Source organism: Cyanistes caeruleus, chromosome 20, assembly GCF_971803275.1.
Source record: "Cyanistes caeruleus chromosome 20, bCyaCae1.hap1.1, whole genome shotgun sequence".
In the NCBI taxonomy this organism is placed as follows: Eukaryota; Metazoa; Chordata; class Aves; order Passeriformes; family Paridae; genus Cyanistes; species Cyanistes caeruleus.
In genome coordinates, this window is record NC_141720.1 from 5,828,083 (window position 1) to 5,848,825 (window position 20,743).

At 42.3% G+C, this 20,743-nt stretch overlaps 1 protein-coding gene across 4 annotated transcripts in view; it reads left to right on the plus strand.

Annotated features, from left to right (window-relative positions):
* NUP214 (nucleoporin 214) overlaps nt 1-20,454 on the plus strand; it is a 38,704-nt gene extending 18,250 nt beyond the window's left edge. For 2 of the 4 annotated variants that reach the window (XM_023938209.2, XM_023938211.2), the window contains exons 24-36: nt 247-355; nt 2,884-2,959; nt 3,623-3,731; nt 5,011-5,113; nt 6,640-6,713; nt 8,465-10,219; nt 11,676-11,746; nt 12,195-12,351; nt 13,657-13,806; nt 15,047-15,218; nt 18,585-18,727; nt 19,535-19,559; nt 20,243-20,454. In XM_023938209.2, the coding sequence (XP_023793977.2) occupies nt 247-355; nt 2,884-2,959; nt 3,623-3,731; nt 5,011-5,113; nt 6,640-6,713; nt 8,465-10,219; nt 11,676-11,746; nt 12,195-12,351; nt 13,657-13,806; nt 15,047-15,218; nt 18,585-18,727; nt 19,535-19,559; nt 20,243-20,276 (2,978 nt within the window). In that variant the 3' untranslated portion in view covers nt 20,277-20,454. The remainder of the gene's footprint in view (nt 1-246; nt 356-2,883; nt 2,960-3,622; nt 3,732-5,010; nt 5,114-6,639; nt 6,714-8,464; nt 10,220-11,675; nt 11,747-12,194; nt 12,352-13,656; nt 13,807-15,046; nt 15,219-18,584; nt 18,728-19,534; nt 19,560-20,242) is intronic. The other 2 variants (XM_023938210.2, XM_086857829.1) reach the window with 1 other exon arrangement.
* Nucleotides 20,455-20,743: the final 289 nt, after the last annotated feature.

A 20,743-nucleotide genomic window follows, 5' to 3' on the forward strand; every position in this document is an offset into this window, starting at 1 on the left:
GAGAGAGTTCATAATAATTAGATTTGGTCAGCAAGCAACAGAAAATGTACCAACTATATAGATTGCTGTGACTACTTTTGTCCTTAATGAAGTCTGAGTTTCCAAATGTTTCAGGACATATGTTTTAGAATCTTGGATGGATCTTTTTGGAATTATTCAGGCCATATTGAATGAAATGAAATACTTAATAGGGAGATTGTGTTTACTTTTTTTTTTTTCCTTCTGTTTTTTTTCTGTTCCTTAAAGCTGTGAGCACCTCCTTGACTGAATCAACTCTGAAGAACGTTCCTCAGGTGGTGAATGTTCGAGAACTCAATTCTGGGGCATTGACTTCAGCAGTCTCTGCGGTAATAGGGTGAGTGCTGCCCTTCTTTCTGGTGGCTTTTGATTGCATTTGCACTGGAGCACATCTGCCAGTGGGGAGCAGTAGCAGTGTTTTGCTGAGTCTGGCTGTGTAAGAACTAAAGTGGGTGCATTTAGACAAGAATATTTGGTTTGTATATTGAAAGAAGGAAGGAAAGAAAGACAGAAAGAAAGAGAGAATGACAGAAAGATTGATCAGTCGATCTTTCCAGATCATTCAAGGATTTTCTAATGGCTTGTCCTGAACAAATGGTGAGACAAGTATTAACCTTCTCTGTTTGTCTGTGAAATGCATTTATGTGCATCCTCTTCTTTTGGTTTTACTGCTAATATGAAATTTGGCCCTTGTATCTCTCCAATCACTGCCTCTGTTCTACCTCTTTCACAGCCCTCTGTCACTGAGTGTGGTCTGTGACTTCAGGTTGTCCAGATGTTTTCCTTCTACTTTGCCATCCTTTGCAGAGAGAGCCTTCTCTGGAGTTATGCCTCTTCTGTCTGTTCCCAGATTCACCCCCTGAAGGGAGGGAGAACTGTGCTCTGGCTTTTCTGGAAACTTGTCTCAAGTGTTTTGACATCAGAATTTTGACTGAAGGGTTGGGTGTCAGTAGGGGTCAGTCACTTTGGAACACCACCAAGCTGCAAGGCTCTTCTTCATGACTAAACTATGAATGTTGACTTCTGGTATTTAACCTTGAATTTGTTACCATTTCTTGTGGGTTAGCTGTAACACTTGGCTTCCCTACCCTGCTTCCTACAGACAACAGCCAGCTCAGCTCATTCCAGAGATTTCTGTCTTATCACCAGGCTCTGTCACCAGCCTAGGACCAGATTTTTCCCTGTCATTGTAATGACCTTGAAACTGTCTTTGCTTGAAGTTCCTGCTGTCAGTTAAGATGAGAACAGTGCGTGGCCAGATATGGGCTGGGGAGGCAAGGGCATTACTGAAAAGTCTGTGCAAAGTTTGGTTTACTGCACAAAGAGGGATAAATTCACCACATATCTCTGATTATATGTTCATATGGAGTTGCAAATGCTTTATCCATATAACTGTGAGCTGTACATGCAGCTTCTGGAGCAATTGCTGTTGTTGCATCACCACTGGCTTTCACACTTTTGTGTGTACTCTTCACTGTCAAAGAAAAAAGGTGAGATGAGATTCCTTTGATTCAACTTTTCAAAAAGGGAAAAGTCTCACAGTGATGGTACTCAGCTGCTGGCCTTGACATTTACTTCATAGTTTCTTTTACATTTTAATTGAGAAACAGCTCGGGCACTTTTTTCTATTTAATTTCTTCCTAAAAATGATAAACTGGAATGGGGAGGGGAATTGCTACATCTTGTGAAAATCAAATTTGCAGACAGCTCCACATGGGAATTTTTTGGCTAAAAGTAGTATTGTAACCAGGAAGTTTTTTGCCCTCTGTTTCATCAGAACTATGATGAAAAAGGTAGAAAGTACTGGCTATGCATAGAGAAGGTTGTGAGTGAGCAATAGGTAGTGAGATAGGTTTTCACTTGAACTGTAGTTAAAGACCTGTCTTACTTTCAAGTAGTTTTAGACTGACAGTATTGATTAATCTCTCTAATTTATAGAGCACCAGCTAGCTTGATATCTTGGAGGCTTTCTACAGTCTTACTTTATAGCTGACCTCATAAAAATGTACTTTATAGAAATTCTACCCAAATGAACCGTGCTTGCCTGTCAGATTCAGCACTAAAATGAAGAACATTCACCCAGCAAAGTTAATTCATCAGTTTTTGCCACTTCTGACATCCTGGCTCCTTAAGCTTCTGAAATCTTCAGTATTGGCTAGTGAAGTTTCTGAACCTGGTGGGGCACAGACTTGAGGAGATGCTAAAATTGGTTGGCAGTTCCCAACTTACAGTGATTTGGTGCCCCACAGTGCCAAGGTCAGATGCTGCACCACATGAGATTCTGCCATTCTGCAGCAATTGTCTGGGGGTTTTTATTTTGTGGTCAAAGATACTAAACCTACCATGTAGAACACAGGTTAATTTTATCATAGATCTTGCCATGACTTTGTCAATGTTTATAGTACACTTCAAAGATAGGAAATATTCCCTCCACCCCCTCCCAATTTTGTCTCCTTACTCAGTATTTCTTAGCATTGCATGTACATGTCTGGACTCTACATTGTGAAGGAAGCTGCTTAAATTTGTTATCCACTAGGCATAAAATTGTAATCCCCTTACCTGCTGATTTTTCATCAACTCCCTGTAAAATAGAAAGCCTTGACTCTCTTCAGAGACAAGAGTGTCTGGAGAAGACTTCATCATTTAAGTCTAGAGGTTTAAACACATTTATAGACTTCCTTTGTTAAATGTGGCTGATTCATTTAAGAGGTTTATTCTCTAATCAGATTTGTTCGTTTGGAGTTGTGTGTGGAATCTTTAATAGCGGCTGTTGTGCAAGTCTTCTGAGAGCTGTGCTTTTTGAGATGAGAGGAAATCCTCTTTCAGACTAGTTATTCATATAATTGTTTAATTTTTCTTTTGAAGATCATCTGTACCTCACTCTGCAGCCCAGGCAGTCCATCAGGTTTTGGCAACTGTTGCTACAAATCAAGCTAAACAGGTATTTTGATATAGAACCCTTTCCCTGTGGAATATTTACCTGGGTGTGCTCAGCAGAGTTTGGGAGTTTAATTTTCATAGCTTGCCTTGCTTTCTTGACAAACCATTTCTGTATCTGTGACCTTGATAGTGTGATGCCAGGCATATCTATGTTATGTCTTGCCTTTTCTCTCTTCTGAAGATGTGCAGCTTTCTAATGGCCCCAGCCTTGCTGCAGTGAGGGTTGCAGCTAACAGCAAAGGAAGCTGTATTTGGTAGATACAAATAAATTTCACACCAAAAAACCACAAAGTTACAGGCAGTCAAGGGAGAGAGTTTGTTACCTTGCCTGTTATTCTGCTGAAAATATTGCTTAATGGTTGAGAAGCTGTTGGGTTTTATATCTGTGCATCAAAATACCCATGCAGCAGTCTCTGTGCTCTGGAGTCATTGAGCTGCTGCCCACGGAGGCTTGCTGGCTTGTTGAAAAGGTTGAGGTCTGACCCTGTATTTAAGTGTCAAGACATAATGGGCCCAAGATTGCAGAGCTCTGCTAAGTGCTTCAACCACCCACCTCTATTTTATTCTTAAGTCACTGCATGACATTGATAATACCAAACCAATGTCAGAAGGACCTTTGTTAATGGACAGACTGCACTGACCTGAAGTGGTGCTGTGTTTTTAGACACCTCTGACAAGCTCAATGAAGGGCCAGACTCCACCTTCCTCTGTGTGTGTACCCCCTCCTATGGCATCCACAGCTGCTCCAACATCATCTGGCAACAAGATCTCAGGTAAGTTGTCTTTGTGGAAATAAGGCCTGGATGTCTCTCGCAACATGTCAGGGTACACAGTCCAGAGAATGAGGACACAGAGGAGAAAAGATTTGCCTCCACTGAGAGGTTGCTGTGCCAGTCTTGAGGGGGAGAATTTGTAAAATGAAGATACAGAAGTGCAGGAGAGTGGTTTTCTGTGCTCCCTGTGTTTTGTCTGTTCCTGCATCTAGAATTCAATGACACATTTCCTTGTTCAGAGTGCACTCAGGACTCGTAACTCTTGTCAGGAAATCCTGAAAACACATCTTCCACAAGGCTACTGTGGTTTAACAGCATATTGAAAGCAGCTCTTTTATTTTTAAAACATTAAAATCCTGTGTTGCTAGAGGACATGAAATGATTCACATGAACACCACCTCTCAGTGTCAGAACAGAGAAAACAGTGCCTTTATTCTCTGACTCCAGTATTTATAGATTCTTATAGGCCAGGGATTGGATAATAAAGTTACCACCTTCCCAAGCACATTGGTCATGAGAAACGTCCATCAAAAGATGTTTCTTAGAAGGACTGTGATAAACAACTTACATTTATAGAACTTTCATGGGAAAGTAACTAAAACTATGAAAACATTATCAGAAGGCTTCAATTTCCAGGGTGACAATCCTGCTGATTTAAAACATTTTAAATGTTCTGATTTGATTTTTAGACACACAGCATTTCAGGAGTACCTGAACAAGCTTGAAGTGAACTAATTCCTGTGCAGGATCTATTGAGTTTTGAGCTGTAGGACCAAGTCCAGAGCCAGTTCAGACACACAGATCAGTCTCATAGAGTTGAGAAGCTTCTAAAGAAAGGAATGCTCAGTTTTCAACTTAACAGGGAAAGAGGAAACATTAAGAGAAGGAAGCAATTGATTTTTAATGTGTATTAGATAATAATGCTTGCATTGGACAGGGTTTTGTAAGCCTCTCACATAAATGTCTGAGATTCATCTCTGTTGGTCTTTTGCCTTTAATCTGTGCATGTAGGTTGCCTCTTAGCCAGGGGTAAGAAGCAGTAAAAATAGCTAGGAATCATATTTAGCTTGGCAAATGCTTCTTAAATTTGGTTTATTGAAAATGTCAGCTCCTGAATTTGATAGCACTTCCTTTTTATTTGAAATTTATTAAATTACCAACTGTGTGTGCAAGCTAATATCTCCTTTTCCAATAGATGGATGTCAGGGTACTTTGTTTATTTTTTTATTTGTAAATATATTTTAAAAGTATATTTATTTGTTGTTCTTGTAACTTACAGGACAAGGGACAGTAAAAACAGTTACAGCTGTTTCTTCTACTGTGACATCAGTACAAGCAACAACTTCACAGCTTAACAAAACGTTCTCGTTTTCTTCTGCGGGGTCTGTATGAACATTAAGACTTCTTTGTAGTTGACATTAAATACAAGTACTAGCTGTTACAGCAGGTGTTGCCTACAAGCTGTGCAATACTGTAAAATGGCACCTGCAAATGTTAGACTGGGAGGGCAGGAGTTGTAGCAGAGTCCTTTGAAGACCTTCTTTGTGGAAGTCTGGGTGAGGTCTGAAGTTCTGTGAGACTGACACAATATCCTGCTGCTTTGAGATTTTTCAGTGTGCAATTAATCAAGAGTAGAGGATGACTGGTTTGCTTTTGGGGTTTATCTACAGTGGACTGTTGAAGAAGTTCCTGATTAGGACTTGAAATGTGTACTGACGGTCACACTTGCTGAATTATTTATTTTAATACAGCAGAACAAATTTTGTATTTTGGCTTGAAAAGTAATTGGCTCACAAAGGTGACATGAGGGGCCCCAAGGCATCTGGTAATTTCTGTTAGATAACAGTAACACAAAGCAAGGCACATTTTATGAGCATATAGTTACTGTGAAACCTCTCTTATGGAATGTTGTTTCAGGGATGGCAAAAATCTTTATTTGATTATATCTTCTTCTTAGGGGAGAGGGATAATTCCCTAGGAATGACTGTTTGAAATTCTGCATGTTTACTGGTATAACACTCAAGTGAATTTCTCTATGAAGTGGGCAACATTAAGTAATTCAGAATACACACATATTCAAATGGCTGGGTTTTTTCAGTCTTACCCATTTCTCTGCATGTTTTTTAAGTGGATGCTACCCAAACGCCTTGTTGGGCTCTTCAGAGGGCTAAAAGGGTCCTTTCAAATGATGGAAATTCAGATTTGAAAAGCAGACAGCCCTGCCTTTGTCCCATGTGCAGTGCCTCAGTGTGTAAACCATATGCTAAATACAGCGCTGTTGTCAGTGATGTCTTAGTCCCATGGCCTGACTTCTATATCAGCAGCTGGTCTTTGAGAATCAGAGACAGCCTAAAAAGCCTCAGGGAATGAAGATCTCTGCAAGACTCATTATGAAAGATCACAGTATTTTTGCAAGACAAAATATTTTCAGTGTAAAATAGTCATGATAACTTTTCATTTCTGTCTTGCTATGATTGATCTCCTTTTTGATGGATGGCTGTATCCAGTTATTCCCTCTGCACATGCACTGACTCTTCCCTTTTTGCTCTTTTAAACTCTATTTGCCCCTGTGGTTTCTCATCTCACCAGTCTCCCCAAACTCATCAGGTTTTGGTGCATGGGGAAGAAATACACAGCAGAAAGGAAGGATGGGAGGACGAGGGGTGTCAAAAGAACTTTGAACCCTGACTCTTTAACCCTATAGAAGCCTTTCAGAGAGGGAACAAATGGAGCACAGTGTGTGTGCTTCTCTCTTCCTGTTTAATTCTTGGAGAAACTGTTCCTGTGTGCCTGGCTTTGTGCAATTCTGTACTGGAAATTTGGGTCTCAGAGTTGTGCTCATCATATGGTTGGAAATTTCAGCACTTTGAGCTAAGTCATTCTTTCCCTTTCTCCTCTTTCCTTCTAGGTCTGTATTTAATTTTAGTGGTGTCACATCAGCTGCTTCATCACAGATGCTGCCCAGCCTCACTCCCTCACAAGGTTAGTAGAGAGTGTGCAAACAGCATCTCTTCCTTCTTGGCAGAGTGTTTTCCTAATTTGTGTGGCTCTTGTTGTATGTTGCAGCTCTATTACTAAAATTGCAATAACATTTCATACATACACTGGGTTCTCCCCTGTAATACACAGAAATCTGGGCCACCCACCTACCAATTAAGCAAAATATTTGTTGCCAAGAATATTTAGGAGGGACTAGTTTATGAAAAGGGTAACATCTGTAGTCATTTCCTCTGTTGTCATTAATTTCTAGATTTAAAGTTGCTGAGGTAGACTGACATAGAACTGTTATCCAGTGATTGTTTAGTAATCAGAGGGAAATGCTTGGAATGGCTTTGTGTTGCTTCTAGAATTGAAGTGACAGTATTCACTTGGGCTGTCTTTCCATGTCAGAGGTAGACTCTACTTGCCCAGTCTCATAAAAGGAATCTGATAAAATCTGCTTTGTAACATTTTTGAAGCTTTCTGCCTTTAATTTCAGTCTTGCAGATGAGATCATACAGTCAAAAAATTTGCTCCCAATGTTATTGGTTCCTTTGATAAAAGATAGCACATCTTCTTACAAATCTTGGCTTGTTTTTATCATTAAACCATCACAGCTACAGTAATGCTACTGATACTCTTGATGTTAAGCAGAGAGAATGAATTTGGCTTAAAATTTGAAGATTAACATAAAAGCTTAGGTAAAGAACACAAGTAAAGGAGGAGTGGGAGGTACAGGAGATTTGTAAACCACAGCATTGTGTGAGGGCAGGTACTGCACTCTGTTCTGTGAACTGGTAGAAGCACCTTTGTCTCTGTAATTGGTAATGGAAGAACTGCAGAATGTAATTTCAGGACCTCAGGAGGAAAAAAAAGCTACATTATTGAGTGTCAGTTACTTAAATATACTTCATAGAGGGGGAAAAAGCAAGGATAATGCCAGAACTGCTAAGAATCTTTTGACATTTATTGTTGATCTCCATACAGATTTCCTGTACTCCAAACAACAATGCAGTGTTTTCAAGTGACAATTTGTTTGATGCTCAGAAATGATGTGACAGTACATTAAATAAAACTAGCCCAGTCTCCCTTAAAACTTCAGCAGTTTCACATTGTTGGACAGCAGTGTATGTTAAAAGTGGAGTTGCTTTGGCAATTAGATTTGAGAGTTTGTCTCTAGTTTTCCAAAGCTGAAAACAGGCTGTATAGAAACTGGTTGGTGGTCTATAAATAGCTAAATTTGTAAAGCAATATTTGAGTTTGTAGAAGACTCTTCAAGTGTCAGAAAGTATTTTTATGACCTTAACTGTTCTGAGCCATTGGTTTAAAAAGAAAGTGCTGTAGTAAATGTCAGGAATTTTTGACCTGAACCAAGTAAGAGGAGGTGAAAGTGGTGTCAGTAGAAAATCATCTGTAATAACCAGGTCTTTCATACTTTTATCAAACTGCTGAAAAAGAAATAGGAGCAAAAGACTGGAGTTGTCTGTACTTAAAGAGAAGGATGGTCAAGTGGAGGCTATGATATAACAGTAACAATGTTTGTCACTGCCACCCTGGCCATGAAGGCTTCAGGTGTCACTGTTGTGTCCTGAATGGATATGAAGGTTGCAGTTACCTGATGGACAGTGGCTTTGTAGTTTTGAGGCAAGAACACTGACAGTCTGTGAAGCACTAAAATGGACCATTATTGCAAGAATGATAAATGAGCTTTGCATACCCTAACTTGATTTGTTATCTGTCTCTCTCACTGACAGCCCCTGCAAAAGAATCTGCCCAGCCAGATTCATTTTCGTTTGCTGGGAGCTCCAAACTTGGAGCAATTCCTGAGGCCTCTTTTGCTTTTGGATCCCACAAATCAGCAGGTGCTCCAGGAGGTGTAGTAGGAGGTAGCACCTCAACAGATGGCACCCAGTCAAGCAAAGCTGCTGCAACATCATCTTCTGCTCCCCCCACAACCTCTGGCAAATTGGATATTGCTCCATCCAAACCAGGAGATCACTTGTTCCAGGGCAATCTAGCTGGGGAAACTCTTGGGAGCTTCTCAGGACTACGAGTTGGTCAAGTAGATGATAATGCCAAGACCACCAGTAAAGCACCATCTACCAGTGTTGCAGGAACACAGTCAACTAAAGTGTCTACAGTACCTTCTGGATTTAATTTTGCTGCTCCCCTGACATTAGGAAAAGCTGGAGAAGCTGCTTCAACGTCAGTCACGTCAGCTGGCACAGCATCCCTGTCCATCAGCACTAGTGCCACAGGCAGTCTCTTTGGCAATGTCCAGTTAACCAACACAGGGTCTTCTGGGGTGTTTAATCTTGGAGGCTCTGGTGGCAACAAACCCACCTTTTCATTTGGTATTCAGCAAACAAGCAGTATGAGCACATCCACCTCTGTCCCTTCTACTCTCCCTGCTTCAACCTCCCTCTCGTTTGGAGGTTTCTCAAGTTCATCACAAACTGCTGTCCCTGCTGCAACTTCCAGTAAGTCTGCAGGGGATGCCAAATTACCACCTGGGTCAGAAAAACCATCTGAAGATGAAGCTGTAGCAGCTGGGTCTTCACCTCCAGTGCCACAGCCTCAAGCACAGCTCTCAGAGCCTCTTAAAGAACCCACCTTACCCCAGGCCACGGCTGGGGACACTGTCCCAGGGGGCTCTGGGACCACAGTGGCACCCCCTCCCCCTGACCCCATGGCTGCTCCCACCTCCACCAGCGATCTGAAGGCCCTGGTGCCTCCTGCTGTCTCCACAGGTGCCCCACCAGATCAGAATGTCTCAGCAACAACCTCCACAGCAAGTGTTGCTTCTCCTGCGGAAGCCACAAGTGCTCTGGCTGCTACCTCTGATGTTACTACAGGTGTGCAGAGTCCAGCTGTTGGAGCCTCTGTGTTTGCCCCCACTTCTGCAGGCTCCCTGGTGTTCTCTCAGCCACCAAGTTCCAGCTCTTCCAGCTCAGCATTTACCCAGCCTGCCGGGGAAGCAGCTGCCACTCCTTCCACACCACCCGTGTTTGGACAGCTCCCAGCAGGTACCACAGCATCCTCTCCGTTTGGGCAGCTCACCACCAGCACTCTGTCCACAGCCACTGCCACCACCCAGGCTGCCACCTCAGGCTTTGGTACTTCTGCTTTTGGCACCACCACCACGGGAGGCTTTGGCCAGCCAGCCTTTGGGCAAGCACCAGTCTTTGGACAACCTGCAAGCAGTTCTTCAAGTGGCTTTACTTTCAGCCAGTCTGGGTTTGGGACAATGCCAGCCTTTGGCCAGCCAGCAGCTTCCACAGCAGCCTCGAGCAGTGGGAATGTTTTTGGAGCCCCGGCCAGCACCAACAGCGCCAGCTCCTTCTCCTTCGGCCAGCCGGCCAGCACGAGCGGGGTGCTCTTTGGGCAGAGCAGCCCTCCTGTGTTTGGGCAGAGCACTGGCTTTGGGCAAGGAGCATCTGTGTTTGGTGGCACTGCTGCTGTCACCACCACCACTTCCTCTGCTGGGTTCAGCTTCTGCCAGGCCTCAGGTAAGAGCAGAGCGTTGTCCCAGTGGCATTGTCTGGCTTGGAGTGTATCACTGGGGAAAGCAGGATGGCATTAATCCCTTTTTTCCCCCTGTGGCACCTGATGGGCTTCATTTTTTGGTTTGGTTTTGTTCTGTTTTGTTTTCAATTAGTAAGAAGAACTGCAGTGTATGTGAGAAGCAGACTAATGTTTGAGACAAAAGAAGCTTTTGCTCTGCTTCAGTATTCATCAGCAGGCCTCTGAATGTAGCCTTGTCATCCAGTCCTGCCTTCATTTTATGTTTACAAGTCCACCTTGATTTAATTTTGAGTTACATATTGTCATGCCTGTTGCACAATAACTGGAAGTGTTGTAAATTGTTGCACCAAAGGGGCAGAGCATCTCTGAGACCAAGGCAATGAATAAACACAGATGCAGCACTTCCTTCAGTGGCGTGCACTAAGCACATACAACAGTGGATGAACAGCTGGGTGTAGATACTGTGTCATCAGCTGGGGTGGCCAGAAAAAATTTAAGCCCTCAAAGTGATGGGCTTGCAGGGAAAAATCTGTTAAATCCACTTTTGCATTTGGAAACATCTCAAAATTAAATATAGCAGTAACATGAGCATCAACTACCTGTCCACACAGTTAAATTGGATTTTTGCACAGACCAAACCTCCTTGATCAGTCCCTTTTTGTTCTCATGTATCCTCGTGTATCTCCTCATGCTCAGTGTATTGTTTGGGCTTTTCCAAAGGTTTGTCTGTACAATCTTCAGAGAGCTCCCAGGGAAAGTGACAAGTGCATAGTAATAATAGAGAGTATGTATTTCCAAGGAAGAAAAACTAATTAGGTTCATTTAATTAAAAATTACGGCACTGCAGGCAGCTGCTTGCTCATTTTAACTACAGTAGCACAGAACAGTTAAATTGTGGGAAGTGAACTCTGCTCGAGAAAGGTGTTCCTAATTATAGAAATGCAAGTTTTATTACAAAAGGCACATTTAAGTGAACTGGGAAATGGAAAGGGGAGTTCTTTTTTTAATCAAAACATTTCATTATCTTTATCAGGAGTCTTCAGATAACAAAGCTCAGATCCTCTTTACACAAGGGCAATCAGAATGCTCCAGTGCTTGTGCACGACTTGCAGTATTATTGTAGCCATGTTAACAGAAATCCAATTTTCTTAGTGTTAGCAACAATCCCACAAGTGATAAGGCCTTCTATTGTGTGTTTTTTAAGTTGGCCAAAGAGATAATGAGAATGGTTTTCATATAAACTTTCAATGTAATTTATTATTTGTGTGTTGGCACATGCTTTGTATTTGTCCAGCCTAAATACATTTGGTAACATCATTTGTATCCCTGTGTTTTGGCATGGAAGAGCTGTCCTTATCCTGTCCTGGTCTAGTGTCACCTCCCAGAATGTCTTACACTCTGGTAGTAATTCTGGAGGTTAATTTTTCTTTTTTCTCTTAGGTTTTGGATCTAGTAACACAGGTTCTGTGTTTGGGCAAGCAACAAATACTGGAGGCACTGTCTTTGGCCAGGCAAGTATTTATGGCTTTTTATAGAACAAAGGGCTGCTTATTTCTGATATATTTTTTAAAAATACAGTTTGATGTGTTTACTAAAATCTTTCCCAGTCCATATCACCATATTGGTCATATTTGCATCTGCATGAATACTCCAGGGGGTATGGAGACAGAAACATTTTATCACATGCAAGATAAGATAGATGCAGTAAGTCTCCTGCTTTTATTCCATGCTAAGTGGAAAGTAGGGCAAGTGTAGGTCAAGTCTCAAAGGCATCATTCTGTGCTGTGGACAAGATTTAATACAGACTTAAATAAAATCTCATGGCGTTCCATTTTGGAAGGTGATTGCTGGCTGGTTTGTCAGCCTCCTCAGACATCCGGAGAAAAGGCCCAGGCAGAGGAGCCTTGAGTTCTTCTTTGCCTTTGCTTAAATCTCTTTTTTGTCCTTTTTGTGTTCTAGCAGCCATCTTCTTCCACTGGAAGCTTGTTTGGAGCTGGAAGTGGAGGGAGAGGTGGAGGCTTCTTCAGTGGTTTGGGAGGAAAGCCAAGCCAGGATGCAGCCAATAAGAATCCCTTCAGTTCCTCCAGTGGAGGATTTGGATCCGCAGCTTCCCAGAGTAAGTGAACAAAACAAGAATACAAAATGTGCTGTGATTTCCATCTGCCTTTGTGATCCCATCTGCTTTTCTGCTGCTAATTATTTTTTGAGTAAATTATGTGTTAATATGAAAGACTTTGAGGGGATAACCAGAGTATGTGTGATGTGTAATCCAGAATTTTTCTCCAAGATTTATGGAAAACAAGTAGGGAAACCATTGAAACAAACAAGCAGATGCAGGAAGTGTGAATAATATCTATATTCTGTAGAGAATTCTTGACTAAATCTTTCCTTAAAATGAAATACTCTAAATTCTTGTCACTGAATTTCTGCCTCCCAACTTGGCTGGAAGTTAGAAAGCTTTGATCATCTCTCATTGCCCTAAGACTGTCTAAATTGCAAAGAATCAATATGTGAGGGATAGAATTTTTGTTAACCTCTGCCTAAAAATTAATGTCTTTATGCAGCACATGCAAGGTACTTTACCAAAATTTGCTGTGACATATGGATAGGCTGGTAGAAAGCACAAAGAAGGGGAAGCAGTGGCTAAACATGAAAGTCAGGAAATAAAGGAAAGCTGTAAAATTAGTGCTGCAAGTGGCACTTCAAGCCTTAAGAGAGAAAATCCATTTATTTTATTAAATCTTTAATAATCCATTGGGATTAATGATTGAGGTCAGTTTTCTAACCTTGCTAATTTAATCACTTAATGCAGTTCTGGGTTTTGTGATGAAACAAAACAGATGGTCCACCAGAAAAAAGCCTTGGTTGTTCTGTGTCCTGCCTCTAGATGCAAAACTCCCTGTAGGCTTATGAAGGATGAAAAAATGAGTTATTTCTCAGTAATGCTGGAAAAGTTTGGCTCCTACTTTAAGGTCCACTGTTAGATAATCTTGTGTAGAAATACTGAGCATTGCCAAAACAGCTCAGAAGCTTTAATTTGTGGTTTGCTGATATTTGTCTGCAGAGACTGATTGTAGCTGCTGGGATTTCTCACTTGAGGAGTTGTCTTCTACTGACTGGGGCACAGGATGCATCTAAACAAATTATCCCTCCTGGTGATTTACTAGAGTGCAGCAATAAAGGGTTGTTAGTGGTCCCATCAGATCCAGAAAGAATCTTGGTGCAACTACAAACTACAACTGTAGAAATAAGGGAAGACTTAACTTCTCCCTGTGTTGTTTTCAGTGTGATGTTCATTGTGTGCTTGGGGGTTGGGGAGAAAAAAGTCATTTTCCTTTCTCTTGCTTCAGCTAATGAAGTGCAGTGTAGAATATTGTCTGCTATGATATTGGCTGTTTATAAATATTCTTCATCTCCACAGATTCTTCGAGCTTATTTGGAAACAGCGGAGCAAAGACTTTTGGCTTTGGCAGCTCCTCCTTTGGAGAGCAGAAGCCTACAGGCACTTTCAGCTCTGGTGGTGGAAGTGTGGCCTCCCAAGGCTTCGGGTTCTCCAGTCCAAACAAAGCAGGTACTTTGGAAATGCACCCACTAGGACAAACCTCATCATTTGGGAGATGCTTGCTGTTCTGCCACTTAGCTGTCCACAGCCCAGACTCAGTGCACAGACAAGAATTGTCTCTGAACAATAAATAAAAAATAACTAAAGGCTGAGTGAATGCTGCTTTAACTAGTGGGTCCAAGGCAGAATTTTACTCTCTCTTATGCAGCATCCAGAGAACCACATCCTCAGGTGTTCATTCCAAAAATTCCCGTTGCAATTTAAGAGCTGAGAGCTGTATAAGTTCTGGTCTTCTGTTTCGAACAGTCAAGAGTACAGAACATGGAACTGAATACATTTTTCCTATTTTAGATACCTCCTTGAAATATAATCTTACAAATTTCTCTCGGTTTTGTCACCTCTTTTATCCCATTTCACTACTTAAAATAGTGGAAAAAGGAAAGTGAAACATGTTAATATGCGTTGCTAAAGAGAGCGTCTGCTGACCAAAGCTTGAGCCCCTGGGATAAATGCTCTTAATTTCTTAGAGGTAGAGGTAACAAAATATCTGATCTGTGTTTAAATAATTCAGGCCTAGCATTTACTTTTTTTCCAGACCTTTTGTGTTTACAGCCAAACAGTATCCATTACCTTGGCATGGACTGGAATTTCACCCTGGGTATTAAAATGTGCAGTGGTATCCCATCCTCGTCCCTGGTCAAATAAAAGAGCAGGTGTCCTTCATGTTCCACTGTGAAACAGGCCAATAATACCGATAAGCAGATGAACATAGAATGAAATAATCTGGGTCGAAATCCATTCAGAGCTGCAGGAGGCAGCTAAACCCTGAACAGAAATTGCCAAGAGCACAGATAAGTTCTTGACTCCCTGCAGGCAGTTCCACTGACCTGGCATTTAATCCTTCCATTTTAGTTTCCACCACTTCAACCAGAATTAGATCACACCCTACCTCCCAAATCTTTGCATCACTGAAGCACCTAAAACCCAAGTTTGCATCTACCCTTTGGTTTTAAGAGGCGAGGAAGACTTGCCAGTTGCAGTTTTCTTTAATGCACTCAGGCACTTCTCTTACCCATATCTTTTGCAACAAAACACCCCTCAGATTGGAATTGATTCTGTAAATGCTTTGGTGTCCATATGATAGGATGAACACCCCGTTATCTACTTGGAAAGCTGCTCTTTGTTTTCTCTCGCTGCATTATTGTTTATGTGATGTTCTTGTCCCCTTTTTTGCCTCTGTTTTGCTCAGGTGGCTTCGGTGCTGCTCCAGTGTTTGGCAGCCCTCCCACTTTCGGGGGATCCCCTGGGTTTGGAGGGGTGCCAGCATTCGGTTCAGCCCCAACCTTTTCAAGCCCTCTGGGCTCAACGGGAGGCAAAGTGTTCGGCGAGGGGACGGCAGCAGCCAGCGCTGGAGGATTTGGGTAAGCCAGGGACAACAACCTTCTTGCAATACAAGGTGATGCTTGGTTGCCTCTGCTTTTACATGAAGAATATTTTCTGTCATTGATTGGTAAGCTTGATGTGTCCTTGGCTTGTTTGTTTAAAAGACAAAAACAATTAAGGTATAAAACTAAAACGCACACGCCAAAGGAAAGAATGTGTGTGATCATTTTAATGCTGATAACTCCTGTGTTGAGTCTTTAGCTTTAGAGATGTCAGCTTGCAACTGTGTGAGGAAATGTGGGGCTGTTTTCTCTGTGTGCATTTAATGAGTGCAAATCTAGGACTACAAACTATGCTTAGCTAAGAAAATAATTACTGTTATGTGTTACTCTGTGCAGACACTATCCTCTGGTTAGATTTGGGCTAGAGATGCTAATGAGAATTCAGGCTGTTCTCTCACCTGTGGAATGAGGCACTTGTAACAGTCTGTGTTCCCAGAGAGCTTTATATTTATCCCTCACTGATTGTTTTTACCTGTTCCTGTACCCCCTAAGCCTGTGCTTGGCACCAGAGCAGACAGCACATCATTCCTTGCTTTGTTCAGCAAATACAAAATTCCAGACCTTGCCAAGCAGCTACTGCAGGAGGCAGCAAATGCAGTTCTTCAGCATTGTGCTACCAGCCAGCAACACTCCTTTGTGTCCTGCAGTTACAGTCAGACTGGACAGAGCCAATTAAAAAGAGAGTAACTTCCAGTGAGGAGAGGAAACCGGATGTCTCCCCAGTCTTGGTGTTTATATATTTGACAAGTGTTTGTCTCTTTGTCTGGTTTCAGGAGGAACTGCCTTTACATAGGCACAGGGCGACATCCAGAAGTGTGACTTGTTAATTCCCTGTGAGGTGTGGGCAGATACCCCTGAACTGGGGGAGGCTTCAGCCAGCTTCTCCTGATGTCCAGAATGTGCAGCAGATCGAGGAATCCCTTTGGAAAGGGTGAAAATACAGGCTGCTTAATTAAATCTCCACAAAGAAGGATGTGTCTGTAGGGATGACTTACCTTAAATCAACTGGTAGTTTGTTCAGCTCCAACATCCAGCCATTGTGCTGCAGGATTTTGTACTGAGACTGGATGTGCTCAGTGACAAAATGGAGAGCTTAAAGATAAAATGGAATTCAGAACAAGCAGCATATTGATAGGAAAGAGGTCTTGCATAAGCAGTCTGCAGACTCAAGAAAGATAATTCAGTGACTTAACTTGTGGGAAGCTTTGACAATTTCTTCTCTACTAGAAAGGTACAGAATTGGTCTGATATTTTCAGAGTTCCCTGAGAATGTTGATTTTTAAAACTTTTAAAGAGTGTGCAGAATTCCCAGGCAGCTTTACAAAAATCCAAATCTTACCACAAAACGTTGAGCAATAATTTAATTCTGCAGTATAATGTAGCATCTGTGCAGGACTTCCTTTCTGCCTTTCTCTTGAAGTGAAACTTGAAAAATGCCTATTCTGAAGAAGTTACTTGCAAGTACACGGTGTTGTATTAGCTCCAAGTTCCTGAGAATACTCCGCTGACTTAAATACATGTGATTCATACTGCTTCAATTCTGAAAAATCTGCATCACTCAATAAATGATGGGGGTGTCAGAAATAGAAACCACTGCACTTCTTCAGAGCCTGCAGTTCCAACTGTTGGTGGGCAAATAATGTTTTGCTCTTATAAACTGGCCTCGAGTGCATCTCAGTTGTGTTTTGCACAGCAGCTTTACAAAAGACCTGAAAATCTGGGCAAGATAGGTTGGATTAAATTCTTACTAGGCAATGACTGCATTTCATGTCTTTTAGATGTCTGGAAAAAAATCTGTCCATATTAAGCTGTTTCTTACTTACATTGTGTGCAGCCAACAGACCTCTTCTGGTTGCAGCTGAAAGGAGCAGTTTGAACCACAAGTTTTCTTGTCACTATTTTCAGCTCCTCTTCCCTACCCAAGATCGACAGGATTCATGTGTTGTAGCAAGGTCCTGAGAAGATGGAGCACTCTAAAACCTCTTGCTCTAAACACATCACCCAGGCTTGCTTTTTTTTAAAAAAAAAAAAAAAAAAAAAAAAAAAATCTATTCTGCTTTTCCTGAGAAGAGCACACTCGTGGTTCTGAGTGCTGCCTGCAAGTACAGAGGTGAGGAGCCAAAGCAGGGCCAGAGATGCCAAGTTCCTGAACTGCTGCTGTCTGTGCAGTGTGCACACTTGGCAGGGTCTTGGGAGAGGAGAGGTGATGTCCTTTGCCAGGTGAATTGCTTGTCACATTGGGACAAGGGCTGTCTTTTATCTGGAGAGATAGCTTTTGATGTGGGTCTGTGTTTTGGGTTTTTTAAAGTCTCCTAGATGTGGATGGATGGAGAGGTGGGTTAACACGCTGTCAGGTCATGTTTTAAGTGAGAAATGACAGGAGCTTGTGTGAGGCCCAGCCTTGCAGAGCTGGCACAGTGTGATGTGACCAGCTCTGCTCAGGCTGCTGCTGGGTTTTAGGATTGTTGTGCACTTGAAGAGCTCTAGCAGAGCTTGTCATTTGGAAATCTTGTATCTGCACTTTGCCTAGTTTGGTTTAAACTTGAAGGTCGTTCTTTGAGAATATTTCTTATATTCAGGATGGGAAAAACGGGCAGAGAACCATACTGCATGTCATGGTCTCATTAGTGTGTCACACTGAGAGCTTTTTGCTGCCTGGTTGGACAGAGTGGGTGGAGAAAGACACATTTCCATATATAAAAGTGTTTCTCATTTCAGTCCCCAAAAGCAATTAGGAAAATGATTAGTTTGTGGTGGTGGGGAGAAGTGCCAGGTTGGTGCAGATCTTCAGGGAAGCACTGGAACCTTGTGTGGTTCAAAATGGGCTGGGAAGAGAAAGGAATTGAGAAACCTGCAGATTTCTCTGGGTGATGGGGACGGTACCCTCTGAGATTTGGGAATCTGGATTCTGTATCTGGGCTCTGCTTTGTGCTCTGGCTTTGAGCACCTTACACCAGTTCTGTGTTTGCTGCCCTGTTTGCAGTGAAATGATGCTGTACTTTTGGTGAAAACCACACACAGGGGTGAATTAAAATATTCTATTTGATGGCTGGAGTTGGTATTTCCAAGCACTTGAAGACATACCCTGTGTAAGTGTGAACATATTTGCCTTCCTGCTCAGCGTGTGTCAAGAATGGAAGCGGAACAGACCTTTCTATGTACAATAGTCTCACCCAAACCAGGAAATCCCTTTCTGAAATGGACAATTATTCATATCAGCTGATCTCACCTTTTGATGTATCCTCGTTTAAGGAGTGCACTGTTACTACAGGTATGGGGACAATCTTCCAGTGTAAGTGAGAAGATGTTTGCAAACTCAGATTTTCTCTTTGAAACCTGCAGGTTTGGTGGTACCAGTAACAACACGGCGTCATTTGGCACCTTGGCAAACCAAAACACACCCACGTTTGGTTCCCTGTCCCAGCAGAGTACAGGCTTTGGCACACAAAGCAGCGGATTCTCGGCTTTTGGGACAGGTGGAGGAGGTAGGAGAGGCTAAAATCACCCTAACAGCCCCCATGTTTCTGGTTTTCCCTGGAAATTGTGTGGGACTCCTCAGTTCCCTGCCAGAAATCTGCCTGGTGGTGCTGTAGGGGAGGCACCATGTCCAGGAGAGCTGGGGTGTGTAGCACCTTCTCAGCCTTCAGCTTCAAATTCCATTGCTGATCTGCTGTGTGCAATGTCAGCACATCACTACTTCTCTGCACACCTCATCTGATTATTGCTTTTCACCCCTTTTTGTGGAGCTGCTCTTTATCCTCAGGGGAGAATACTGAGAAATAAGGAATATTTCTTCAGTACCACATGCTTGGGTATCTGTGCTGTAACTACTTAGTATCAGAGGAATATATGCACGGGAAAATTGAGCTGGAGCTCCAATAGCTGAATGTTTTTCTGCTGCAGTTCAGTGAAGCCACAGTGATTTAGCCAGGGCTCAGAGCAAAGCCCGTGCAAGGCCACATTCCCTGGTGGCTGCCTGGTACCAGGGGCCTGCATTAAGCACAAACCACCTCCAGAAAGCAGCTGAGAGAGGAGCAAACCAGGCACATTGTCTGCAGGGCTGCTAATGAATGACCTGGCTGATGAGCAGTGAAAGCCAAACCCTCTTAGGAGCCAGGCAAGTCACTTCTCTTGTAGATGGAGATTTGACTTTCATTGTTCACTTTCTTCCTGGCCTAAGGCAGGAAAGAAGTATTTTTCAATCTCTGTGTGTGTGAGGGGGCATTTATTACAAATCCTATGAATTTATTTTCCCTTTCACCAACTATTTTTCTATCTTGCTTTTCTTTCAGGGTTTGGGTTTGGATCGCCTAACACGTAAGTACCATTTTTTGTGTCTCAGCTCTTCCTTAAAAATACAAATGGAATCAGAATTGAAGAGTGGAGTGGTTTACAAGAGCAAACTCTGAAAATAGCATTTAAATACTAGTTCTGATTTCCATTTTGGTGATGTTGCAGAGCTCAAAGTACAAGCTCTGGAAGTGAGCTTTCCAGTGAGGTTTACCTGTCTCTTTAGAGAAAATTTTCACTTGGATCATGCTTCTCCTCCACCTCTCAGGGACATGATGTGTGTGCTCAAGCTGTGTGTGTGAATCAGGAGTCTGCTCCATTTATCAGATTGAAACAAGGAATGAAAGAAATTGGTACTTTTGTGGCTGAAGTGAGGTGATGATTTACAGTTAAAGGTTAACTCTATCATCTGCTCTGCCTTTGCCTGGCTAGATCCCTTCCAGCAAGTTTCTTAAACTTTTTTTCCCTGTCAGATAGAGAGAACATGGATCTCTACAGTTGACAGGCTCTAGAATAAGCACAATTATATCTAGTCAGTGTGTGTTGCTGCAGGCTCAGGTAAAAGAGGCTGGAAATACTCATGTGTTCTCACAAAAAGCTCCTGATACTAGGGAGACTGAAGGTTTGATTGAGGGATCTGCTGAATTAATGCTGCCTGAGGGAGGCTCTAGCACTCACTGCTGTGGTTTTCTTTTTATCTTGCTCCACAGATCTTCCTCTGGATTTAGTGGATGGAGAAGCTAGGAACATCCTGAACTCTTCCTGTAGCTCCTGCATTCATGACTCACCCACATGATCGATACCCAACCAGCTTTTCTCCTGAGTATGAGTTCTCAGACTTTTTTTTTTTAAGGAAAAGATTTTGCTTATTTTTATGCAATACTTGTTCTCGCTCTATATTAAACTATTTTATCTGGCTTGATGTTTTTTTTGTGTTGGAATCATTTATTATCTCCCTGCATCAAGAGGAGATGGATGTGTGCTGGACTTATCAGCCCCGTGCTGGGCTCAGCTTTCTCTTGTCCATCCCTTGCCTACACAAGGGAGTAGCTCCAGTTGGTTCCTGACATAAACCAGCACATTTTTCATTAATAGAATGTCTGATTATCCCAGGCTCTGAAGAAGGGGCTGAGGTTTGCCCTGCTAATTTTAAGTCTAGGATGGGGCACATGCTTATCTCAGTGAAGTGCTGAAACTGAGTCATGTGTGAG